Raw genomic sequence first — 26,855 nt, 5'->3', positions numbered from 1 at the left:
CATGACTCAAAGTGATATCTTGTTTGGTGTAGGAGACAATTAAAATGTAAATTGAAATTTTAATTCAGTGCTTTCTATGAAATAGAAACCATTATCATGATGATGTTTGAAATTCATTTAAGCATAAAGTACTCATACTACTGTTTTTTATTTCTTTAAATTTTTAATTGATTTTTTTTCTAGAGAGAGAGGAAGGAAGAGGGGGAGAGAGAAACATTAACCTGAGAGCGAAACATAGATCAGCTGCCTCCTGCACAAGCCCTAACTGGGGACCAAACCTGCAACCCGGGCATGTACCCTGGCCAGGAATTGAACCGGCGACTTTCCGGTGCACGGGATGACACCGAACTGAGCCACACCGACCAAGCTAACTTTTATTTGCGAATATGAGCTGGGGCTTCAGTGTCAGGCGTGTTTAGGGCAGTATGGCCATACACACTGGGACTGGGGCTACAGTTTCAAGTATTGTGTACAAATAGTCCATCTTGGAAGGCATAGGTTTTAGTCCTAATAAATGAGAAGCCAGGTTGTGATTAATTACTAGTCTCCTTTTCACATTTTTTAAAGAACTAGAGAGAACTTAATGAGCTGCATGAAGACTGGACAGTGGCAGCTTCCACGTAGGATGGAGTATCGTGCGACTGCAGGATCATTTTCATTCACTTGTACTTCAGTGCTGGTGTATTTTCTGCTTTGTTTTCAATGAGTGACCAGTTATGAACATAATTAAATAATGTAACTAAAAGTGTATTAAATAATATGAAAGCTGGAAACCAAAGCAGCAGCTAAGTGAAGATGAGACCATGTGACGGGCCATCCGCACACTCGTCTGACTTCCAACTACTCTTGTGTGCACAGGAGCCGCTCCAGGGTTTCCCAGTGACCCCATCGCCATTGGACATAGACAGTATATCCAAAAAGGAAGGAAAGGATGCTTTCGCTGCCTTGAAAGGCGCTTCCCTAACTGCACGAGGGGGGATGCCCGTGTCTGAAACAGCCCAGCTCACACTGAAACGCTCCTGGACAACTAGGCGATGTCTTCACCTGCCAGCTCAGTAGTCTCAACCTAGGGCAGCGGCGACGTGTAAGAAAGCTTGTGGCTGCCCCTGAAATCAGCCCAAAGCATCCCGTAGATGCCTGAAAGTCTGACGGGCAGAAACTTTAATGGCTGAAAAGAAAATGAGAGATTAGAGTGGGGCCAGCAGTTTAGGAGAACAGATGCTGAGGGGGACACAGTGAGAGGCAAAGACGCTCCTAAAGCTGGTGGTCACTAGGGCAATGGCTGAAACAAAAGGCCCCCGAGGAAACGGCAGGAGGCTGCAAGGACAGAGAGTGACCAGCAGTCTGGGAGGACGGTGCAGTGGGGGGCCCAGCAGCATGCAGACCCCACCCTCGCACCCTCTCTGGCGGCAGGCCCGGTGGTGGGATCCGAGTGCAGAAGGGCAGCAGGCACTTGCCTTCCGTTCTGAGCACAGGCAGGAGGAGGCTCGTCTGGGAGCGCGTGTCGTGCAGGCACAGTTCTGCTTCTGAAGCCAACCCTGGGGCCCCTCGGCCTCAGTCCGCTTTGCCGCGACCGGGGTAACGAGCACCTGCCCCACCTGGTGGTTTGAAAGATTCGGTAAAAGAATCCGTTGAAGTTCTTAGCGCAGTGCCTAGTGTGCAGTCAGCTCCACAGGTGCTGCTTGGGAAACAGCCTCTTAGGAAAGCAGAATGTGAAAGCGAAATGAGCTTCACTTAAAAGGCAAATGCGGTTTTGGTTTTTTCCCAGTTCTGCGTTGTAAAATCCTCTCTGCTGCTGAGAAGTCAGAGAAGCAAAGTTTATAGCCCAGATTGGTAAAGCCGGTTAGGAATACCAGGTCTGGAGGACGTGTGAGAGGCCCGTGCTCGCACTCGTGACTTTTTCTGCATTCGATTTTAAAAAATCACTTTCTTGCTGTGAAATTGTTTTATTAACTAAAATGTAAACCTTTGACAAGAATCCTAAAGCCTTTATCGTTGGGTAGTTGTTGGTGGGAATTACTGATAGCTTATAAATTATATTTATTGTTAATAACTTAATGCCTGACAACTTAAAGTGTGGACTTAACCAACTTTGACCACTTATTTTCCCATCCAAGGCAAGTTCTTTGTTCTGCCAACAATTACAAACAGTGGTTTGTGGAATTTGAAATAGTAACCTGGCCTCCCCTCTCCAGGGTTAAAACAAAGGTCCTTCTGACAGTCTCGAGCGCAAACGAGGTGGCTCTTTGCTTACTCTATTGGACAGCAGTCCGTCCTTGCTCCCAGGAAAAAGACATTGAACGTATCGCACCGTCCTGCCGACTGGCACAGAAAAGTGCCTTTCACTACATAATGAACAGTCCGTCCCAAATCGACTCCCAAGCACTTCCTACTCGCGCGTGTTTCCTGAGACCCTTTCCAGATCCCAGCATAATTTCTCTCTTTGATCTTCTAGATTGGCCTGGGCCAAAAACACTCAAGACCCTCGAATTGCAGTAGGTTCCCAGGCCCCACTAGAAAAGAAGATTAAGGTGAGGAAATATTTACCATGAATTTTGGAGCCAGCAATACAATACGTTTATCACCAGGATGGAGAGGGCCTGAGGGCTCTGCCTGTCGTGTTTGGTTCACTGAATCCCAGTGCCAGCTGGACAGCACTGACCACAGTGCACAGCCTGGGTCCTCACTGGGCTGTCCGGTGAGGGACGGTGACCTTGAGCTGATTGCTACCACAGGTTGTGCCACTGTGATGAAAGGGTGGGGTCTTACTTGAGCACGGGGAAGGTCTGAGGAAGTGACATTTAAGCTGAAGCCTGCGAGTTGCAAGTGCCCTGGCCAGAGCTGTGGAGGACCCGTGAAGCTGCTGGGGGACAGAACACGGCCTCTGAGGCGCCGGAAGCCGAGGCTGCGGCAGGTGAGCGAGCAGTCTGGCCGAGAGGCTTGGAGAGGCGGTCAGGAGCCAGATCAGGAGGCCACACTGGGCTGTCCGGCAGGAACGGGATGGGATTGATCTGTGGGGCGCAGCGGGCACTGCCGCCGTGTGCCGGGGCTGGGGGCAGAGGGAGAGGAGTGGGTTCAGGGAAGCCAGTCGGGCTACAACCCCAGGGAGGGTGCGTTTTGAAGTTAGATGTGACGGGGTTGAGGGGGAAACCGACGAACACGCTGCAGGGAGTCGAGGAAACAGCATCTGGGCCTGACGCTGAGAGGCAGGCACAGGGCAGCCCTGTCCACCCTTCCCCCTAGAGCAGTGGGTCACCTGGCTGAGTGACTGAGACTGTCCCTGTCCAAGGAGGCCTAAATGTGACTGTGCTCTATCAAGTGACAATTTTGCTGTCCTTTCCTGCATTACATTTAAATGACAGGAGCAGCAAAGCAGGTGAAAGGAGTGGCCTGGAGGAGGCGAGGAGGGCTTGTCAGTCCCTGGAGGACATTCAGCCCACGGCTGGACAGCCCAGGGGTCCGAGCTAGCCTGTCACAGGCCCTTGTCCACAGGGCCTGGAAGCCCAAAGGAAATAAATATTTCAAGGAGTGCAGTGGTCACCTCCCCTCCACAGAAGGCTGCCGAGAGGTCAGGTGTGACGGGGACAGAGGTGGGAGCACCGGCGGGCAACGTGGCGATGCCTCAGGACCGAGGTGGGCGCATCTTGGAGAAGGGCGAGGACAGGAGCCCAGTGGAAGGAGGGGGGAGCGCGGGGTGAGAGAGTAGAGGGGCTCTTCAGGTGACGCCGTGACGTGGGCAAGAGGCAGCAGAAGCTGGGAGGGCCCCGCGTCTGCCTGAGGACACGGTGGAGCAGCTCTGTGCTGAAGGGGCTCCAGGAGCGGGGAAGGGGACCTGGACACGGCGCATGCAGGCCTGGGAGCTCAGTGGGCACAGGGGGGGACTGGCTCCTGACGAAGGGGCGGTGTTTCCGCTGGGAAGGCAGGTCCCGGAGGGACGCGTGGGGTGGTCCCGATGGGGGGGCTCCCGAGGGACTGCTTGTTTCCTCGAAGTCTGAGGCCAAGTCCTCAGCGAGGAGGGGACCCTCGGAGGGGAGCGAAGAGAGCGTGGGGCAGTGAAGGGACGCCGGCTGGGACATGGTGCGGCACTGGCAGGGCCGGGCGGGCTGACGGCCGCCCGAGGCCGCACCATGGGCTAGCGCAGCAGGTTCCGACGCCGCCCTCTGACGAGCGGCTGGGTCCGTTCTGCAGAGGTGAGGAAGCTGAGTCTCCAAGTTCCGGCAGGAGAACAGGACGCTGGGTAAGCCTAAGGCCCTGTCCTCTGACTTCTGGTTTGCCAGAGCAGAGCGCTGCGGTCAGGGAGACCGAGGCGCTGGAAGGGGCACGGAAACACGATGGTTCCAGAAGGGGAAGCCAGCGTGACGGAGGAGGAGAGACCGCGGAGCGCAAAGACGGGCAGTGCCGAACAGTGGGCCTACCTAGTGTCGGCGAGGGAGCTGAGCCAGATCAAGAAACACGTCTTCCGAGCGGAGCGCGCCAGAGGCCTCAGAGACCACAAGTACCGGCTCTTTCCTCAGAGGATCCCCAGTGAGAAACTGCCCCCCAGAACGCTCACCCCGCAGAAGGACGAGAGGGCTCGCAATGTCCAGAAAACACCCAGAGCCACGCCCCAGAAGCACCAGGCAGCATGGGCGCAGGAGCAGATGCAGAAACACCAAGACCGCATGGCTCGGGGGCGGGAGCGTGCGGAGCAAAGGCGCCCTAAGCCGGGGGCCCAGAAGCCCCCCGCCCAGCCGCCTCCCCTCCTGAAGGCTCGGGGGAGGCCCCAGGGAGTGAGAGACCTGGAGCGGGTCACGGCCTACCCCATTGCCCAGCCTCGCCGGGAAGCACCCATGGAAGTGACTGTTCTGATGGAAAAGCCTACAGGAGAGCGTGAGGTTGAAAAACCACTGGGAAGAGAGCTCCTGGCTGTACCACCGTTTCTGAAAAGTCGACTAGAAAATAAAGTTAAAATTTCCTAGATGATTGTATTTCTTTTTTAGGCTAGCGTACTTTCATAGTGCAGGAAAATCCCACGCCCTAATTTTGTTTCTAAGTGCATCAAACGGGGGTAAACTATAAACACAAAACTTAGACTTAAAACCACCGTTTTATTATAGCTCATAATTCTGTATTAAGAATTCAGGCAGAGCTCAGCTGGGCACGTTTCTGCCCCATGGGGCACCACTGGAGCCACTTGGGGACACTCGGGACAGCTGCTCTGGTCTGGAGGGTCCAAGACGGCTTCCCCTACGTGCCCTTGGCCGGAACAGCTAGAGGCTGGGCTTAGCTTGGCCGTTTCCTCCCCTCTCCCCACGTAGTTTCACTCGGGCTCTGCGAGGCCTGTCAGGCCCCCCAAGGCTGCTTACGGCCTGGCCTCAGGAACCCAGAACGTCACTCCTGCCATATTCTAGAGCTCGAACGAGTCCCCGAGGCTGCCCCACTTCACGCAGAGAGGAGACAGACTCTTCCTCTCAAAAAAGTTTGCAGCCATTTTTCAATCTCCCCCTGAACTCTGAAGCGTCTATCACACCACAGAAGAAACAAAGCAGAGCAGGTCCTTCTGTAGAACAAGCCCTGTGGTGAGGGTGCGGCCTGGGAATGCCCCGGGGGGTCCGCAGGCAGGCAGGCAGGCAGTGGGGAGGAAAGCAGGCCTGCCTGCAGCACCCAACGCCCGCCCCCAGCCAGCACCATCCGCCGAGTCAGGCGCAACCCTGGCCCCAGGGGACCCCATGGGAAGGGTTTGCAAAGAAGGCCAGGGGCACAAGCAGGGTGACTGAGCAAGAACGGGCTCCTCAAACTCAGGTGCGGGAGGAAGGGCTTTGTGGGTACTACACAAACTTGATTTTACAAGAATAATTTCCATCAGCTGTGTTTCTGATTCAGAAGCTGAAAACAAGTGGCCCCTACTCAGCCCATCTGGGTAACTCCCACAGATTTTTAAAAACAATGAAAATGTACACGGTTAGGAAACGGTAGTTTCAGAACGTACAGGATGCAAAGTGCCGGCTTCTCCACCTGGGTTTGGAAAAAGTAACCACGCAGGTTTCTTAGCGAGGACTGTCTGAAACACGCAGAAAGCCAGCGAAGGAGCGAGGAAGCCCAGGCCACACACGTGCTTGAAAAATCACAGCATGAAACGTCCAGCACAGGCCACTATTTGGAGACAGAAAAGGGGCATTTCTAGACGGGAAGCCGGTCAGCAGTTGGTAGGCTTCCCGTCGGGTGAGCAGGGTGGGGAGAAGGCCGGGTGACTGCTGATGGGTGTGGGTGGGGGGCAAGTATGTCCTGCACCGGACTGTGGTGACGCTGGGGTGACTCCCCCGTGAACAGACTGTTGATGTTACATGTTAACGGTGCGGCACGTGAATTCATCTCAACGAGGCCGTTTAACACAAATCAAAGAGCCGGCTCGAGTCTGGAGCCTGGCAGCGTAGGCAGAGGGCCCGACGGGGCGAGGCTTGGAGCTCCGCTGGGCTCAGCTGTCTCAACCCTGCAGGCGGTGGGGAGCCCTGAGAAACTGACATGTGGCTTTAAAGGGGGAGGAATCTGAAGGACAGACAGGAAGCAGGAGACAATGGCCACGGTTTACCGACTGGAGCGGTTCTCACTTCAAGAGGAGATAGGACAGTAACTTAGGGGTCACGACAGCTTTGTGGAGATGAGCATGGCTGAAGGGAAGGCACCAGACACGGAGTGGGGATGACGCGGAGTGGGGATGACACGGAGTGGGGATGACGCGGAGTGGGGATGACACGGAGTGGGGATGACGCGGAGTGGGGATGACACGGAGTGGGGATGACACGGAGTGGGGATGAGGCCGGGTGGGGATGAGGCCGGGTGGGGATGAGGCCGGGTGGGGATGAGGCCGGGTGGGGATGACGCGGAGTGGGGATGATGCCGGGTGGGGATGAGGCCGGGTGGGGATGACGCGGAGTGGGGATGAGGCCGGGTGGGGATGACGCGGAGTGGGGATGATGCCGGGTGGGGATGATGCCGGGTGGGGACCTGCGGGCGCAGGAGGAGCTAGAATCCAGAGCCTCCCAGAGACACCTCTACCTCTGACATGAGCGGGGGGAGGAAAGGGGGGGGTGCAGAGAGCCGAGGACAAGGAACCCACCAGGGACCGAGAACACCAAGGGCAGACCCCAAGGCCCAGCAGAGATCAGATGTGTGGCTTCCCTCTGGCGGCCAAGGACGGAGGAGCTTCTTGTGTGTAAATCACAGGCTGAGCCACGTGACACTGCTGATACTTGACCATGTTTTAACTATAAAAACTATCTCATATGGTACAACCTAACGTGTTGACGTGATAGCCAGCTTTACAGCTAAAGGATACAAAGAGAACCCAACAATGTGTAGGCCATTAACAACCTATCTCAAACTGTCAGGACAGGACAGCCTCCCGATAACAGGAAATGAAGAGTAACTACAATTATTGTGAATATGGCAGTGAATTTCCTTTAATCAAAGACAACCATGACAAATTCATAAACTATCAAAAGCTACATTTTACTAAAAACAATCTGTCTTTAAAAATGTTCAATCATACAATATATACAATACATGCTGCTTTCCTTTTGGATTTCACTTTCCACCTGAGTCCTAAAAAAGGGAGGGGAAACAGCTGGTTAACAGTTTATAAATCAGAAGCTGACTTAACGTGCATCAGTGAAACCCAAGAGCCAGCCCCTCAGTAAGTGGGGCCCAGGCTAACCCTTACACTACATCTGCGCCAACACTCCCCTCCCCGCAGTCATCCCAGAACAAAAGGAGCTCAATTGACTGAGGCTCGTACAAAGAGTTTACAGTAAGTACTAAAAGGCTAATTTTAACTCAAAATCATAAAAAATTTGAGCTGGGGGGGGAAAAACAGACCACCTTAGCAATTATCAAATTCAAAACCCTCCGCATTTTATAGCTGAGTGAGCTGAGGAAAGTGACGCTGAGCGAGAGAGTGACCAGCCCAACGCTCCAAAGGGCAGAGCCAGCAGAGCCCAGCTCCTGACGCCCGCAGCAGCGGGCAGTGCACAATGCCAGGTCCTCACCGAGCTTTCCCTCCGCAACGGTCCCCGTCGTGAACGTGGGGAACCGCTTCACAGCCGCTCAGGTCTGAGAAACGGCCCTTACTCACCTTCCCAGGGAACCCTCCTTTGCTGCCTTGTACCCACAAAGTGAGCAAATCTAACGGGACACTGAGCAAAACTGATGGGAGGATTCAATATTCACTCATCTCACTGACCAGCTTGTTAGGGGTTAAAAAAGCCAAACCAAAAACAAACTCCCGCTCTGCCTCCGCTGCCGGCACCCACCAGGTCCCGCCAGCTGGCCTTCGTCACCAGCACACAGCTCTAACCACGGGGCACTAGAGGGAGGCAGGACCCAAGCTTCCCCAGACTGTGACAGAACAGGGTGGTCCGGAGGCCAGGGGCAGTTTAACGATCACCTGCAGTCGTCCCACAAGAAGGCGCCTCAGCTGGCGTCAGCACTCAGGCTCTGCCGGCTCTGGCCAGAAACGATCACGGGCTCAGAGATCTCAAAGGTCTTCACGATCTCCTGCGGGAAACACAGAGCACGTGGGCACCGAGGACAAGGCACCCAGGGGCCACCGAGGTCGGGGACAGGACCACCTGGGGTGCCGAGCGGAGCTTTACCTCCCAGTCACGGTAACTCAGGGCTATAATCCCCTGATTCCTGATCTGGGTGTTGTGGTCAATGCCTTCACTCTCCTCATTAATATTAACAGGCTCTGTGTGAAAAACAAGTTTCCAAAGGTTATCAAATCAGAAGAGGTCATCTAAACAGAAGCTGACCAACAACGGGAATGAAACCTGTGCTGAGAGGACTGGAGCATCACATACGTATGAGGCTTTGTGCATCGCTGAGCGGTAATATTATTACAGCAGCAGGGAGTCCACTGCTTCCATTAAAAAAAGTAATCGAGTGACCCACTCCCACCGCTTGAAAACCTCTTCATACCCACGTACCAGCCGCAGAGCTGAGCCCAAGTGGGTCCACCGTGAACTGATACGTACAAATGCAATGGAAGTGCTTCCTTTCCTACTGGAGATCTTAGCGTGAAGGAGGGTGTGGCATTATCCGACTAAGAATTAAAGGTTCTCTCGGGGAGAAGGGACTGGCACACCAGGGAAATAGAGAAAGGGAAACTACAAAAATAACTGCAATTACAAACTCTCTAAATTAAAATTTGAGGGAAATTGTATCATTTCTTGTCAATCTTGACAACAGATGTTGAATCAATGACACAGGAATCCATCAGTTTTAAACTATGGCTGTGTTTTCAGTATTTTCAGTTAGTTGAGCAAGATCTAGCATAAAAGTGTGTTATCTAAAATGAGACTTTTACGTTTAGTAAAATACATTTCATAAACTCTAGTACTAAATATTTTTCTCTAAAACTAATTTTTCTGAACATAGGATCATTTACCTATTATTGGCAATCGGTCTTGGTCAAGTTTTATTCTTGCAAAACCATCCTAAAACACAAAAAATTGTTTTAGAAGACTAAAATTTAAATCCAAAACCTACAACCATTGGATAAAAAATTACTCCATTAGAAAGTCTGTATCTCAGACAGTGAAAACATAACGAGGCGATTCCACGGGCAAGACTTGAGCACCTTTCCTTACACTCCACAGGCTCCACCCTGAGGACCTGAAACAAAACTGTCCTGCTCCTCAGCTGATGCACACGTACTTTTGCGTATTCACACTTTCTTACGCATACTTCCGTCATTTACCACAGTCAGATACGCCTTCATTGTTCTGGGGAAACATGGGTCAATACGAGATTCTTGTCTCAGGTTAAGATCAAGTTCCTCTTACGTGTGCAGGAAAGCAACCTGACGGGACTGAAGAGTCTAAAGCACATTGCCACAGCACTTTTTTTTTTACCTACTTTGAAGCAATTTCAAACATAAAGAGGTACAAGATCCTCCGTATCCTTTACTCAGCCTCACGGTTTGCGTTGCCCACACTGGCCCTCCCTATGCAGGGAGGCAGAGGAGGCTTACAGCCGTTCGCATGGAAAACAATACGACAAACAACGTATGAGAACAGGCGGTTTCGAGTACTCACAGCTGTAAACCTACGTCTGCCCACCCGTCACTACCAACTTTTGTGAGCGTGATGGACAACCTGACCCCTCCCCTAACGCTCCGGTGTGCGCTGCTTCAGAAGGACATTCCCTGACACGACGTGACTACATCACATTTGGGGAACTTAACACTGACACCAGAGTGTTAGCTAAGCTACAGTTCCGTGTTCGAGTCTTCCCAATTCTTCCACTAAATAATTTTTTTTTTCTATTCTCACCTGAGGATATTTTTTCCATTGCTTTTCAGAGAGTGGAGGGGGGAGAGAGAGACATCGATTGGTTGCCTCCCGAATGTGCCCCGACCAGGGCTGGGGATCAAGCCTACAACCCATGTATGTGCCCTTGGCCAGAATCGAACCCGGGACCCTTCAATCCATGGACAACGCTCTAACAACTGAGCCAAACCGGCCAGGGCTTTCACTAAATAATTTCTAAACAGAAAAGCAAGCACCCAAACTTAGAACTTGTTTCTTGTTTTAACCAGTTTTCCCGCTTCCAGGTCAGTTAGTATTTTGCTACAATTGGTCTAACCCATACTGGTTAGTACAACACCTCTGCTGGCTCCCATCTACCACTGTTATTAGTTACCTCGTTAAAAGCACATAAAAACAACCGAAGGAATGAATCTTACCCTCACAATGAAGGAAACGTGAAAGATGTTCTCCACCGTGCGAGGGAAAGAACGTGGGTCGATCACAAAGTCAAAGAAGGACATAGGAGTGTCAGCTACGGACAAGAGGGAAGCAGTTCTTCAGGAAAACAGCTGTTATGCAGCAGTAAGCCAATACTCTAGCGTCAGCCCCGGGAAGGGATGGGCACCCTGCTGTGGCGACCCTTCTGAGGGTCACTTGGCACATCTGTTAAAACCTGGTATGGCCCCTGGACCTGACATCGACCTCCCCACCAAAAGGCTGTCCTTCAGAAATAGCTCACATGCACAATCAGGCCAGATTCCATCAGAAATATCAGCTCACGTGAACAATCAGGCCAGATTCCTACAGAAATATCAGCTCACGTGCAAAATCAGGCCAGATACCTACAGAAATATCAGCTCACGTGCATAGTCAGGCCAGATTCCTACAGAAATATCAGTTCACGTGCATAGTCAGGCCAGATTCCTACAGAAATATCAGCTCACATGCACAATCAGGCCAGATTCCATCAGAAATATCAGCTCACGTGAACAATCAGGCCAGATTCCTACAGAAATATCAGCTCACGTGCACAGTCAGGCCGGATCCTGCACTTCCAAGGTTTATAAGGGAGTAAAGTGCTACTAGGAACGCGCTCGTCCGCTAGCAGAGGGACTAGTAAGTGCATTTATGCCACAGCCACACAATGGGAACCGCTGAGAGAATGAGGGAAGCTACAAGCACCAGGAAGGAAAACGTCCACAGGGAAAAGTCACGTGCAGAACGTGTGTATTACGATCAGCTTTGGGGGAAAAACAAAAAACAAAATCCTAACTGCTCGTGTGCATATTTATACGACTGACATAAACATAATCTGAAAACCTCCCACCACGTTTTACAGGCGGCTACCTCGGGAGAGGAGAGGTGGAACAGGTACTTTTTACTTTGCTCACCTCTACATGATGTTTATTTTTTTAACAAAAAAACACCCCATTGTTTAAAAATAAAAGGTACTTCCCCAACCTTCCCCCATGGGAGCTCTAAAGGGGAGAGGCCGCATTAAGTACGTGGGCCAAAGGAATCAGATGACTCGAGCATCACACGTAACTGAAAATGCCACTGAATAAAAACAGCTTCTCCTGAAAGTGACATGTCTAAAGAATGCAGATCGCTCCATCTGGAACTTGGTGTCATACTTACGATCTTCTCGAAAGTATGTTTGCAACAATCCTAAGATTCTTTCTACTTCCTTTTCTGTGGCTTCCTGCTGAGATTCTTCCATTCTTTTTAACTGAAAATACAAAGTCGTCAGCAAGCCGCCTGGCCTCCTGCCTGTCAGGCTCCTCTGCCCTTACCATCCACACTAATGCCTTTCACTGGGGGTTGCCAGCAGTGTTTATCCCGTCTTAAAACTTTGTGAAAAGAAAACATTTCAGTAGCATTTCTATATTAACTTTTTCAATAGAGGAGTAACATTACCAAACCAACAGTTTTCAGGTTGAACATAACAGCAAAATACAAAGGGTACTTTATAACAGCAGTTCTCAACTGCGAGTGATCTGGGCCCCGGGGACACGGCCAGTATTTGGCTGTCACAGCTGCAGTGGGAAGGAAAGATGCTACTGGCATCTAGCAGGAAGAGGCCAAGGATGCTGCTAAACATCCTACAGGGCATCAGACAGACCCTCAAAACAAAGAATGATCCAGCCCCAAATGCTGGCAGTGCTGAGGTTGAGAAACCCTGGTTTAGGAGAACTGACCTGAAGTACAGAAATGAGTTAACACTAAAACAAGTGGTCAATTCAATAAAAAGTTTAGAGGCTCAAATAAAATGATTACTTAAATGAGTTAAAACTAAAACAGTCAACCCAATAAAAAAATGTAAAGGCTTAATTAAATACAATGATTATTTAAGTGACTCTAGACCCTACAGCTTAGAAAAGATAGCCATCAATAGAATGTGCATGCAATCTGGCCATTTTCATTTTAGGTGTTTTTAAAATGCAAGACGTAGAAAAACAAACCTGGACAGGCATCTCCCGCTCCTTTTCTGTGGTACAAATTCTCCTTGGACGTTCGGGTCGTGGCTTCGGCACAGGGCATTCTCCTTGTATTGAACCCAACCTAGTGAAAAATACGAGCTCATGTGTTTTGGTTGTTTTCTAAACACACTAACTTCACTCACCGAAGCAGCTCCCACGTGGTCAAGTTCAGACCAGGCATTAAGGACACACGAGCTGACACGACACTGGACTTGTCAGGCCTCTGACCCCCTTCTGCTTCCTTGTTTCTAAACGAGCTCCCAGGAGTTTACCTGACCTTGGAAACCACCTCAAACACCTCCACGCTTTGCTCTGAGCAGCAATCAGGGAACAAGCCTCTTGCAGATGGCTGCTGTCTGTTTTGCAGCCAACTTCAGAGGTCGGGAAGGGTGGGCATGTGGGGAAGGGGGCAAACAGCTCCTGCTGTTGAAAGCCTTAGAACCAGGGTGGAGGCTCACAGCCCGACTCCAGAACACACCTATCTTAGGATAACAGGAGTCCACCTGAACTCCTCCACCTCCCAAAAAGGGCCTAATGCAGGCTTAAGGTACAGCAATAGATGTACCATGTAGAGGCCAAGGCCTCAAGACTTTAGACCCATGTGGCCCCTACACCCGAAGAGATCTAGGTATAGTGTAGACAAACGTGTCCTCGTGCACAGACTTCAACATAACCTGGCAGAGCCCCCAGTGCTGCACTGGAGCACTGCTCAGGTGCTCCAACAGCGTCGGGCAGAGCCGCCCACCCAGAGCAGGAGAAACCTGAAACCTGTCGGGAAGTCTGACCCTGTGCTCACAGCTCTGCTGGAGGAGTTGCTGGAGGTTCCCAAGTTGGGGCCTGCGGGGTAAGCAAACCTCAGCAGTTGGAAAGGCCCAGGGAAGAGCAAGTGCAGGGCACAGAGTTGTAGGTAACTCACTGTAGCTGGAAGCTGGGCGACCCAGGTGATGAACAAAGTGTCAGTGACACCACAGAGGGCCAGCCCTGCACCCTAGGGTTTGTGACAGACCCGAGCTCAGCAGCAAAACAAAGACCTGGATTTTATCCTATGATAAAGAGGTCTGACCTTTATGCTATAATATAGAAAGTGCTCTGGGCACCTGAGTTCCCCAAAGGCTTGTTAAAAACACGCCTGTCCCCACAACACAGGCCTAGTACATACTCATCCCCAAAGCCTTCTACCTGAGACACCACCAGTCTCAAGAGGTCCTGAGAGTGAATGAGAACAGACAAAGGCCCAGGAGCTACACTCCTTATGGAAGAAAACGTGGGTGGTGACCCTAGAGAAAGTGTCTACTGGGGGACAAGATCTGCATATTTGAAGGCTGACTCAGAAAAGAACCATGAAGAGCTGTGCTGCCCGGCCGAGAGGCTCAGCGGCTGAGCGTCGACCTAGGATCCAGGAAATAGCGGTTCGATTCCCGGTCAGGGCACAGGCCCGGGTTGCAGGCTGGATCCCCAGTCGGGGCTGAGCAGGAGGCAGCCGATCAATGACTCTCATCACTGATGTTTCTCTCTCTCTCCCTCTCCCTTCCTCTCTCTGAAATCAATGAAAACATATATATTTTTTTAAAAGGCTGTGCTTAGTTTCCCCAGAGGGCTAAGCTAGGAAATTAAGACAGGAACGAATTTCATTTGGGTATAAAGGAAACTTTTCAAAACTAGAGTTGCATCCAAAAATGAACTGGGCAGTTCACATGACAATGCTCAGTAGTCTTCAAACACAGGCTAGTAGCCACCCAGCTGGGAAGCGTGATGAACACACTTTACAGTGTCAGAGTCGGCGAGGCCCTTTAGAGGGTCCGCCTGCACCACAAGGAGCTGAAAGGTGGTAAAACAAAGCCAGACATGACACCAGGCACCCAAAGGCTCCCACGCCCTCGTCAGGAGGCTCTGGCCCTCAGCTCTTCCTGCTTCAATTAAACAGGATGAGTTTCCACCCACATCAAGATCTTATGGGGTTTTAAACCAGTTTATTGTCTCTAGACAATGGCATCATGACCGTCACGTCTACAGTATCAGGTAACTTGTCCCTACAATCAAAAACAATTTAAGGTTTTACAATGGCTGGTCTGTTGGATTTTTAAAAGAATCTTACAGGAAATGGAATGTGTGGGTTTTGTTAAAGGTGTTTTCTGCTGTTTTCCCCGATATCCTCCAGGAGTCATAGACTATGAATTCAAAATCAGGACCGTCTTCATCACGGACGAGTTCTTCGGCTTCTAGCGGATTTACACCCATGTGTGTCAGCTACAAAAATGAAGGGAAACAAAAACCCCAGTTCAGCCACGAGCAGTCACTCACCACATCCAACTACCTGGCCTAGACCAGGGAGAGGACCGTCCATCTGAAAACTGCCCCCCTGGGAAGAGTTGGCAGAAGTCTAACAATCCTCTTATCTCAGACTATCTTACAGAAAGTCATTACGTTAAATTTGCCTTTAGGGAAGTGCACTGTTATAACATTATGTAAGATTATAAAATGTCTAGACGTTATCAAATTAAAACGGTAGCATCCCACAGAAACAATAGCCAAAGCCCCCGCGAGCTGAACCCTGTGAAGGAAAGAGCTTCGGAATCGGGCAGGGAGCTGCGGTCAGCCCCTCCGTCTCCTGCCCCCTCCGTCTCCTGCCCCCGCCCACCGCCGCCCAGTGGTAGGCGGATGTTTCCACTCCTGTCTGGTCAAATCCACCCATCTCTTCTTTGTCGTCTCTGTATCTGTGTCAAATCTGGAAAGTCTTCCCCTCGCGGACACCAGGCAGCTAGTGACTTAGGGCTCTGGATGGAACGCTTTACGACTTCTGGAATTTACTGATAGGTTGTTTGAAGTACAGAGCTTATCCTGATAAGTAAAAGTAACTTAAAAAAGATGACCCAACATCAGGTCACTTTACTGAGCTGTACATGTGCACTTTAAAAAATGCTGTATACTTCAAATAAAAAGGGTTTTAAACGGACAGAAATGTAAGGTTTAAAATTTAAGTTAAATTCAAATTTAAAAAAAATTAAGGTTTTAAAAGCAACAAACTCCTCATACCTTTACAAAATGATAATGAATTTATCTGGTCAGCTCTCATGGTACTAAGTCACTTAATAATATTTGACAGACATCCAGTGGGAAGGTCAACGTCCCAGCAGAAACGTTGGGAGGTGGCTCAGAGCAGAACCAGGAAAAAACAACAGATTGAGAGGAAAGGTCAGTCTCACTGTGCGTCTGGGGGTTAATTGATGGAGGGAAAGTTTCAAAATTCCAGGTTAACCACCATTCAAACTTATTAAGAGGCAAAGAAAAATAAAACAGGAAAAACCACCAAAAAAACCCCCAGTCACATTCCTACGGTTCTGAAATATCCTCAGACAGACTACAAGCAGCCCGTCCACCAGACTGGACTCGTTCCAGCTGAGCCTGCCATCTGCAGTGTGGGCTCTGGCCACCCCTGGGCAAAGGTCCCAGGTCACTAAGAATAAACTAGAGCACGTAATGAGCTGATAGGTGACTGAGGAGAAAACACGACCACTTGTCATTAAACACAGCACCCAGAGTCCCAGGAACCTGGTGATTTTAAAACCGCTCTAAGCTCCGACCCAGAGCCCACCACGCAGCTCTTCTGTCCTCTATTCAGTTTGGTGAGGCGTCTGTGAAGAAATCTGAGACCCCCCAAAAGGAACACTGAAGAGAAAGCTATTGGCATGTGGATATAAGCAAAGTCGGTAATTACACAAACCAAATATTTTTTTAAAGTCTGTAGTTTTGAACTTACTAGAGTTTCAACGTATCTTAACATATCGAACGAGTTCAGATCAGAACGCAGCTGCTTGGCTTTCTCTTTGCCCAAATCCGAAGCCAAAACAAGAAAGTGGGCGTCCAGGACCGCTTCTCTGGCTCGGGACACTGTTCGAGAGAGAAGAAAAACACATTGTCCACAGGTGTTTCCCATGCATTTCCCACTGGACCAAATATAAATCTCAAACGTACCTATCTCACTCTATACAGCGGCCCCCCACCCAGCCCACCAAAATCTGGACCCGGACTTGAAGCTGAGCAGTCTCCCTGAAAGCCAGCTGCCCCCGTTCCTACTCCTGGGGACTGAACCACGATCTCTTCACAACCAGGGTTTGACTGAACCCCACCATCCCTATCACAGGGCTCGACCCTGGACTCCAATGACCAGCCTGGTCACCCTCATCACGTGGGCTGGGGTAACTGCACGCCCACCGTGTGTTGACCGGCCATCGGCAGTTGTCAAGGAGCCTCAGCTGAAAAGTGTCAGAGCCGGGCGGGCACTGGGAGGCTCCCAGCCTCACCTGGCATCCGAGGCACCACCCCACAGGCGGCCAGGAGGCGACCTCTGAGGATGGATGACCCAAAAGGATGGGACAGAGGACATGGGGTTTAAGATAAGCTAGAGCGAGAAAAGACATAAGAGGAGACAAGAAGGGAATGGGCGGGGGACGGCGGATGAAGGCTGGGCGATGAGGGGAGGGTCTGCCTGAGGGGCCAGCAGGGCTGAGCGGCTGGGTTCCTTGGACCCTACAGGGAACAGGAAGCGTGAAAGGTGCCCTGGGAGCCCCCGCGAGATGCACACGGCCAGGTTCAAACACAGACGCCCGCCTGGCCCGCTCCTCAAGGCCGTGACCTTTGAATCACCCAATTTGTGGACACTCCTCAGGCTGGCAGCTCACTGACCCCAGCTTTTGCTTTTGTAAGTCACTTTCTGGTCGCATTTCAATGCAAAGGGGACCTGAGCGAGACGCGGGAGATGGGGCCCGGGCCCGGGCCTGCCCCTCGGCTCGGGAAGCGCCAAGCTCTGCCCTGGGGGCCGCTGGGGCTCCACGGGGCTGAGACTGAGACCCTCACGTCCACCAGCGAGGACCACAGTTCCTGTGGCTGACCCACCCCGTGGGCCGGCTGAGGGGGCTATTCTGCCGAAAAGAGGGGACCCAGTGAGCAGAGGGGACGCGGCTGAGGGGCGGTGACCCCTGGACCCAGGACAAGGTGCCAGCAGCCTCGCGGCCCGCCGGGTGCAGGCCTGGGGGGCAAAGGGGCAGCGCGAGGGGCTGGTCTGACCAGCGGGCACGGAGGCGGGTCCCGGCCGTGGTCCTGGTTCCCGAGGGGCAGCGCCCCGGGGTCCCCCCCTTCCCGCTCCCCAGGGTGTCGGGGGCCTGTCCTCGGGCGGTGACCGTGCCCACGGCGGGGCTGCGGGCGGCGGCGCTTCTCCCTCCGCCACGGTCGTATTTTAAAGGCCCTCGCCCCGCGGCCCAGAGCTGGGCGCTGGCATCTGTCAGTCTGTCTGTCTGTCTGTCTGTCTCACAGCCACGCACACGCCCCGAGTGGAGACGCGGCCACCGCGCCGGGTCGCAGGTGGACCGACAGCCGGAGCCGGGGGCTGGGGCCGGGCCGGGAGCAGAACCGGCGCCGCTCCTGCGGCCCCGCGGACACGGCGGACACGCGGCAGCGGCGGGAAACGGGCGGCGCGAAGGCGACCGCGGGCCCCGCACGGGCCGCGCCGCACAAACGCGGGGTCGCCGCCCGACCCGGAAAGCGCCGCCGCAGGTGCGGGCCTCAGGTGCGGGCCCCACGCAGGGGGCTCAGGTGCGGGCCCCACGCAGGGGGCTCAGGTGCGGGCCCCACGCAGGGGCCACAGGTGCGGGCCTCAGGTGCGGGCCACAGGTAGGGGCCCCACGCAGGGGCCACAGGTAGGGGCCCGCGAGCCGCCCGCCCTCCCGCCGACGCCCCGACGCCCGCACCTCCGTTGAAGAGCGAGTTGGCCTCCTCCAGCACCTCCGTCAGCCGGTCGCTGGCGTTCAGGATGTCCTCCCGGTTCTCTGCGCGCAACACACGGGCCTCGGGACCGCGCTCCCGGGGCCAGGCCCCCCCGACCCCCGGGGCCCACCTTCCCGACGGGGCGCCGCGTCCCCCTCCGAGGGGCCCACAGGCTGCCCCCAAACTTCCCGGCCACGCGAGTCCCGGCCCACGGCGGACGGGCCGCCGAGCCCGGGCGGGGCCGCGTCCAGCCTCCCTCCCGGCGGGTCCCTCCCGGCGCCGCCCCGCCCGAGGGGACCCGCGCCCCGCCCAGGTCGCGCGGCCCCGGGACCGGGGGGGCGGGAGCCCCGGAGCCGCGCCCGCCGCCCGCCTTACGCTGCACCGAGTTGATGAGCGCCCGGTACTGGTGGCGGATCTGGCGGCACAGGCCGTGGTCCGTCTCCGCCTCCAGGCTCGCGGGGTCCACCATCTCGTCCCCCGAGTCCGACGGCTCCCCCTCCTCCAGGCTCGGGCGCTCCGGGGCCTCCCTGCGCTCGGGCGCGGCGCCGCGGCGGGACGACAGCGGGGAGCGCGAGCGGGAGCGGGAGCGGGTGCGTTCCCGGTGCGGCTCGCGGGCCCGGCCCCGGCCCTCGGGCCGCCGGCCGCTGCTGTCCCCCGACATCGCGCCGGGCCGCCCGCAACTTCGGGCGGCGGAAGTTCGCGCCAGAAACTGAAACCCCGCGCGGCGCGAGCGCCCGTCCCCGCGGCGCGCGGCTCGGGAGCTTCTCAGCACAGCGCCGCCTGTGGCCGGAGGTCGGAGACGCAGGGCCCGCGGCGCGCGGCGCGGGAGCCGCTCAGCACAGCGCCGCCTGTGGCCGGAGGCCGCGCGCTCAGGGCCCACAGCGCCGGGGCCACAGCGGCGCGCGGCTCAGGAACCGCTCAGCATAGCGCCGCCTGTGGCCGGAGGCCGGGCGCGCAGGGCCCACGGCGCCCGGGCCACCGCGGCCCCCCGCGGCGCTGCAGGAACCCCGGGTCCCGCGAAGCCCTCCACCCCGTTCGCTCACGCTGTGGGGTAGAATCCCGCGGACAGCCCCATGCCCGCCCCACCAGACCTTGGTCTCCCCGGGTCTCCGGCGCCCCGGCACAGCCGCGGCGCGCAGCGCAGCTGAACTCCGATCGCCGTCCCTTCTACCTACCTGTCTGCACCGCTGCAGTTTACGTTCGTGATGGGCTCTCAAACTAAAAAATTCAAAAATACCTTCAAACGAGTCCAGGAGAATGGGGTTACATTTAGTATAGTTTTAAAGGTAAAGGTATGAATTCAGTTCCCTGTATTTTGGCTTTTATTGCAAATGCTGTTTTCCCAAAGCTCTGTGGTGCTGAGGACACGTTTCCTCACCTCCTGCATTATGTATTCTCTTCACTGCTGCCAGCGGCATACCTGCTCCACCCCACTCACCTGGGTCTCAGGAAGGTTATACTCCAGCGCCTGCTTCCATTGGCCCAAATGAGTCGTGGTGATGTCATCCCCTTCCCCAGTGACCCTGCCAGGGGCAGGCATGCGACTGGTCCCAGGCAGTGAGGTGTGGGGGCGCTTCCCATCTGGATGAGACACAATCCTCCGGAAAAGAAAGTCTCTGTCCCCACCCCTACTCCTTTGACACGCTGTCCTGAGGACATGGTGCTGGGCATGGCCGCGCCTACACTGAGGCAGTGACACGCAGGAGGAAAGACCAGCGTGCCAGGGACAGCAAAGGCCGCAGTGGAAGAACTGAGTGAACTGCCTCCCTCAGACTCCTCCCCCTAAGTAAGCCATAAACATCCTGTGCCTGAAGCCACTTAGTTGCTCTGTAGTTGCCACTTGCAGCTCAAGGCATTGGAACTGAAACAAATCCTTAGCACCCATCCAGGTTCACCTGGTGCAGCTACTCAGCTGTCTTTCTCTTTCATCTCCTTCACCTGGAACAGTTTCCCAGTTTCTCCTCATCGTTCGTGACCTTGACAGTTGTAAAGGGTACATTTTGTAGGTTCTCCCTCAACCTGGGCCTGTCCCGTGTTTTCTCAGGTGCGGACCCAGGCCGAGCATCCCTGGGAGGAATATCGTTGAAATGAGGCGACGTTCTCGGTGCTTCACACAGGGGCCCGTGACGTCCGCCCGCCCCACTCGTGATGTGAATCCTGATCACCTGGTCATGCTGGCGTCTGCCAGTTTCTCTGCCATAAAGAATCCTCGTGTCCTTTGTTGGTGGTAAGGAGCAGAGGAAGACACTCAGGGACCAAGCCAATATCGTCTGCTTTCTAGAGTTGTCACTCACCAGCCTTAGCGTTTATGATTGATTCTCACCTGGATTAACAGCCACTATGAGGTTTGCTGAGTGGTGTTTTCTATTTCCATTTTCAGCCATTCTCCATACACTTACTGTTTCACATTGTGCTGTCAAAAAAAAGCTTTTCCTTATTCATTCATGTCTTCACGTAAGTATGGTCTGGGCTGTATCTGTTACCATCACTATTTGCTTTGATGCTTAAGTTGTCCCAGACTTGGAAACTGGGAGCCCTGTGTACTCTGCCCTGTGACACACACTTTTCATTCTTTGAACACTTCCTGACTTTTCTGGCACAGCAAGACCTGCAGGCTCACCTTCTACTTTTCTTGAATCAGTCATTGTTCCAAGGAGTGCAGGTCATTTTTCGAGGACAGTGGTATTTAGAAACCAAGATCTGGTGCCCGGTATGCTCATTGCTGCTGGGGCATCATTGCTTCTAGACCCTCTCAGGAAGCAGAGCTATGAAATATATGTATGTATTTACATACTTACATATAACAAATACATCCATCCATATTTTTCTTATATCTTTATCTAAACCTAGATAGATAGATGATAGATAGATGATAGATAGATGATAGATAGATATAGATAGATAGATGATAGATAGATAGATAGATAGATAGATAGATGATAGATGATAGAGATAGATGATAGATAGATGGAGAGACAAAGACCTGAGTTCACACCAATACCTGTCATCTCAATGCAGCACCTCTGGGGTTTTTTCTAGCTTTCCCTCTTTCCATCTTTATAATTCCCTCAACAGTGAGAAACCTGGTTACCATTATTGTGAATATATTTCCTTACTTGCCTATCCTGTTGGAAACCAAGCCCTGGACATGCTGGCTGCAGGCCTGCGCCTCTGGCTTTCACACCTAGCTGTCATTGCTGGTGAATAGCTCCTGCCTGTTTGTTATGTTTATCCAGAGCGGCCATCAAGCTTAGCCCATAGTTCCTATTTCTTTCATGTCCCTAATACCTGATACATTGCACCAGCAAATACATTTCCTTCACTCAGCTACCACCTGAGCTCACCACCAGCAAAAATTTTAACAATAGCACTGCCACCCTAACCCTGTGCCAGGGACAACCTGTGTGCTACCTGCCACCAGTGATGGTGTGCTCCTCCTTGTCAGCCAGGTGGCAGGTGACCCAGCTCCAAAATCCCATCCTGATCCTGCCTGGTTTTTTGGACCACCCCACTTCTGGTACCAACTGTCACAGGCTGGCTTCTCCAGGAAGCAGGCGATGAGACAGACCAGCACCCAGGAGCACTGTGGGGGGAATGCTGTTGCAAAAGGGAAGGCCGCAGATTGGGCAGAGGGAGAACTGAATTTCCCATCGTGCATCTCTTCAGCTGCAGCCATGTCCACAGGGACAGACAGCCATGCCCACAGAGACAGACGGCCAGGCCAGTCTGTCAGCAGCACTTCGCAGCAGGGGGTAAACACATTCTTCTTCCTGGAGGACATGCATGGTGCAGCATGGGGTTCACCACAGCATCGTCACGGCTGCTCTAGTACCTCAAGGGAACCCCCTGTGCTTCCTCCGTAGGTCAGCTCTCAAATGTGAAAACCAATGTTTTCATTATTGGATTTCCGTGAATATAGTTTAATGCAGAGCTAATGATTAATGTGATTGCTGATTACATTTTCTTTATACGTTCCCCCCCCCCCCCCTCCAGTTTCTGATGGCTTTGATCGCACTATTTGAAGAAATACCTTGTTGACTCTTCCCAGCCCCTTCATCAACTATCCTATTGAGATTCCCCTTGAGTTCTGGAAATCTCCATTCTGAGGTCCCCGTCTGCCGATGTCAATTTGAAGGAGCTGTAATTCCACAGGGCTCCCCCCTGTTAAATCCATTGCTCTCTGGGTTCCAGGTTTAAAGCCTCTCTTAGCTTATGCCCTGGCTTTGTGGACGCACTTTCTTAGAAGAGAGACACAAAGGAGGCAAGTTTTATGAGCCTCAAAATGTCCATTTTGTACCTTGCCATTTGGTTGATGATTTGGCCAAATATAGAATTTTAAGCAGAAAATAATTTTTCCATCAGGAATTTAAAAGCGTTGTTCCATTGTCTGCTTGAAATGGATTCAGGTTCAACACTCAGCCAACGTTGCAGGTACTGCTGTGCCTGGAAACACAACACAGAACAAGGCAAAGTCCCCGCTGTCTCAGGGGAGGCAGGTAATAAACTAAAACAAACACGAGGGTGAGACTTGGTTACCATAAGTGCTGTGAAGACGTAAGTAAGGCCAAGGGTAGACACGCTGACTGGGGGCTGCTGTTTCAGATGTGATGGGCAGGGACACCTCTGAGGAGGTGACATTTGAGACGAGACTTGGATCCTGAGAAGTAAGAGCCACGCTAGGAGACGGGGAAACCGTATTCTGGGCAGAGGCAAGGGCACAGGAAAGTCCTGAGGATAGAATGAGTCTGGCGCGTCCAGGAAACCTCAGGCAGGCACCTGCATACTTTGCAAGTGACCCGTTTTGTCATTGAGGATTGGTGGCGGACCGAAGATGACCGTGAATTCTGTGACACTCCTCCTGCTGAAAGGGTGGGGGGGGGGTTCTGTGTCCCCTCCCTTTAATCTCGGCCCGGTGACTGTCTGACCCTTAGAACACAGCAGACGGCATACTGTCAGTTTCCGGACCCAGGCCTGGAGACACTGGCGTATTCCGCTTCCAGTCTGATGAGCATTCGCTCTTAGAACCCATCCCCTGTGCTGCCAGGAGCTCCGAGCCACGCGGAGAGGCCAGGTGTTGGCCACAGGTGAGCTCCCCGCCAAGCCTGTGTCACCTGCCAGCCATTGTGAGCCCAGCCCCCCTGAGGCTTCAGAGGACTCGGGTTCTAGCTGGTCTGACCGCGGCCCTTCCCCCAACACGAGAACCGCCCAGCCGAGCCCAGCCACCCACAGAGCTGTGAGTGACACTAAGTGACTGTGCAGGGTGCAGCCTGGGCCCTTTGGGCCTGGAGATTCACCTCCTTCAACTCCGGGAAACATCCTCATGTTGCTTCTCCAATCATTTCTTTCCTCCACTGTTCTGTGACAGGCCTGTGTCTCCTGTTAACCAGGGGTGGGACCTCACGGATTGAGTTTCTAAGCCTCTAACGTTTTTCCACATTTTAAATCCTTTAATTCTATTTTTTTTGAGACATTTTATTGTTAGCCTTCAACCTTCTATTGAATTTTTAATTTCAAACTATACAGGAGGTTTGGTGTTTGTGATTTTTGCGTTGGTCTGGTTGGTAGCGCCAGGAGCAGGTGAGACAAGGCGAAGGGGCAGGCTCCGCCGACACCTGTGTTTACTCTTCACCCCAGTTCGGCTCTTGGTGTTTCAGAGCCCCTCCCGGGTCTGCAGGGCAGGCGGGGTGTGGTCTGTGCTGGAGCCCCTCCGCCCCTGCCACCCCGGCTGGAGGCCGGGGCTCCTGGGCCTTGAGTCCTCTGCTGTTTCACTTCCACCCACAAGCCTGGAGCGACCTTCTGTCGACTCATGTGCCCTCCGAGTTTGCTTTGTTATTGTCACAACAAACCTAAAAGATTTTTCTTTGCCGTCATTTCAATGACGTCTGTGGAAGGAAAGGAGTTGAATTTGCGTGTTCTTTTGGCTTCATTAACAGGATCTCTTTCTCACTGTGTCTGGAGATCACGGGCCGTGAACGTTACCGTTTTACTTTTACAAATCTCCCTGTCGACTGTCATACGAAACATCACTTTGAATTTATTTCCCTCTCGGAACTTGTAAATAACCATCAGGTCTAAGTGTGCCCTGGGAAATGATCGGTTTTCGTGTGTTCTCTGCCACGTGCTGGTAATTTTCAGCAAGGCTGCGTTTATGCGAACGTGACCTGGGAAAATATGAAATAAAGATACTAATAAAATCTCACACGAGCAAATTTTGAAATGTTTCAAATCTCCCCAAGTAAAAAAAAAAAAAACTTGCTTCTGTTAATTAATGAATTCGCGTTTTGGTCAAGAATCATCTCCAGGCTGACGAATGATGAAACTACACTTACGGCTGCCACACGGTGGCGCCACCTCAGCTGGTCAGCAGACGCCGGACTGTGGGGACCACGCTGCTCAGAAGCACCGAGACTCTGACCTGCGATTTTAGTGTGAAAAGAAAGATTTTTATATCTCAAGGCAATTGCACCCAAGCCTTATGCGTTGGAACTAATATTTTAGTGGCACTAAAAATATGCTTCTGGGTTAATAAACTGGGAACAGGCGTCGGATGTGACAGGAAACCATGAGGGAGGCCAGGCGAGCCTGCCGTGATGTGCCCGGTGGTTATTTAGAAGTAGACGCTCTGCATAATATGCGAGGGGATGCTGAGAAAACAGAAAGCAGCACTAGGGCAGAAATAAGCCACAATGACTGTAGATCCGGGCCCCTGAAAGCACCCCCTCGATGCCTGTTCCTGCGGGGCAACTGGACTTGCATTGTCCCAGTGTCGAATGACACAGGACCTTCAGGAAAACATCATAACATGTGATCGCCTTGCACAATTCTATACTTGCATAAGGGCTTTCTGTTTTTAAAGGGTTTTTATGTACATCGCCTTGTCCCAGCCCGGCTGGGCCTGTGGAGAAGGTGGGGCTGGGGCCACTTTACACCTGATGAAATCGAGGCGGTGACCCGATAGAGTCGCTTCTAGAGAGGAGACGAATCACGACGTAAAACCCAGGCTCGCTCCTTTGAAACTCGCTGGGGTTTTAGTTATTGCAGACTTCTGTCCTTTTTAAAGAAAATTTTATTTTATTTTTTGTTTTTTAAGTCTATTTTTTATTGTTAATAGTGTTACAAATGTCCCCTATTTTAAAACTCTGTCTTCTTAAGGAACCTTCTCCCAACCCAACCACAAATTTTAACTGCATGAAAAGATGAGTTATGGTCAATTGAATTCAGTGCTCTCAATAGGAATTTTGAAAATTAAACATTTCTAGTGAAAATTAGAATTTTTTTGAAAAATTACTATTCACATGAGATAAAATTCCTAGGACAGAAAAGGAAATATGTGAGAAGACAATCTTCCTTTTTCCCAACCCCCACTCACCACCCCTCTGTGGAGGTGGCCACCGTCACTCATTTATTGTGCGAATTTCCAGAAAGAGTAATTTACATATTATAATATAGTATGATTTTTATTTTTTAAAAAACTTTATTGACTGATTTGAGAGAGAAACATCAATGTGTCGTTCCACTTACTTACGCATTCATCAGTTGATTCTTGTATGCGCCCTGCCTGGGGATCGAACCCACAGCCTTGGCGTATCAGGAGGACTCTCTAACCAACCGAGCTACCGGCCAGGGCTCACCTCGCAGGGCTTTTTAGAGCATAGGATTTACCTATTACACACAACGTACTACACACATTTGTAGCATATTATATACTGTTCTGCACCTTAGTTTTTTTCACTTAATGATGCATCTGGGAGAGTTTTCGGTGTTGCTGCATAGAGACCTCCCCATCCTTCCAAACAGCTGGGAGTTTTCCATCCTGTGGCTGCCCATATAATTCACTGAACGCCGGTGGAATTCTAGGCAGCGCTGCCGTTCAGAATCGGCCTCGCAGTCATTGCTCGCTCTCCCCCTCTCAAGGGAGCATATTGACATTTTCAAAACGGACGACTTGATTTCGTGAGGTTGGGAGAAGCCGACAATGATCTGTCCCTGTTCACCAGAAGTACTTCTAATTTTATAGTCTTTTTTTTTTTTTTTAAATAAGGCTGCTTTGTTTTGAAAAGTGGCCAGCCCTAGCCAAAATTCAGTACTGCCCCGAGCAAATTAAATTGCAACTGAAGGCAGTTGAAACTGGCTTCGGTTCCCAAATAAACTTAGAAACAGGGCCGCAGGCTCTCCCGTACCTGCGAGCTCCCTGCCCCCTGGAACCCTCCCTCCGGGTGCAGAGTCTTCTGGAAAGCAGCCGCCAGGCCGGGGTCAGGTTGCTCACACGCGGCTGCCTCCCAGGCCAGCGTTCCCGACCTTAAGCCAACGCACATTTATAGCGCACGTC

General features: G+C 52.4%; 1 protein-coding gene across 1 annotated transcript; it reads right to left on the bottom strand.

Moving 5' to 3' along the window:
- Positions 1 to 7,417: 7,417 nt before the first annotated feature.
- Positions 7,418 to 19,245, bottom strand: NSMCE4A (NSE4 homolog A, SMC5-SMC6 complex component). Its single transcript, XM_081158354.1, has 11 exons — positions 18,902 to 19,245; positions 18,511 to 18,588; positions 16,524 to 16,654; positions 14,862 to 15,013; positions 12,749 to 12,848; positions 11,925 to 12,015; positions 10,724 to 10,818; positions 9,425 to 9,473; positions 8,631 to 8,725; positions 8,423 to 8,532; positions 7,418 to 7,581 (listed from the first exon to the last, which is right to left on the bottom strand). Exons 1-10 carry the CDS (start codon positions 19,185 to 19,187, stop codon positions 8,449 to 8,451), a joined length of 1,161 nt encoding a protein of 386 aa, XP_081014480.1. The 5' UTR covers positions 19,188 to 19,245; the 3' UTR covers positions 7,418 to 7,581; positions 8,423 to 8,448.
- Positions 19,246 to 26,855: the final 7,610 nt, after the last annotated feature.

The sequence above is a fragment of the Miniopterus schreibersii genome, assembly GCF_964146895.1.
Source record: "Miniopterus schreibersii genome assembly, chromosome: 14".
NCBI classification, from domain to species: Eukaryota; Metazoa; Chordata; class Mammalia; order Chiroptera; family Miniopteridae; genus Miniopterus; species Miniopterus schreibersii.
Note: the sequence above shows the minus strand (reverse complement) of the source record. Positions and strands in the feature narration are given on the sequence as shown.

Coding starts and splice junctions, on each gene's coding strand:
- NSMCE4A (XM_081158354.1), bottom strand. CDS start 19,187: ATGTCGGGGGACAGCAGCGGCCGGCGGCCCGAGGGCCGGGGCCGGGCC. Junction 12,849..14,861: donor ACCCACACATTCCATTTCCT/GTAAGATTCTTT, acceptor ATTTTTCACTAG/GTTGGGTTCAATACAAGGAG. Junction 10,819..11,924: donor AACATACTTTCGAGAAGATC/GTAAGTATGACA, acceptor TCTTGTCCGTAG/CTGACACTCCTATGTCCTTC.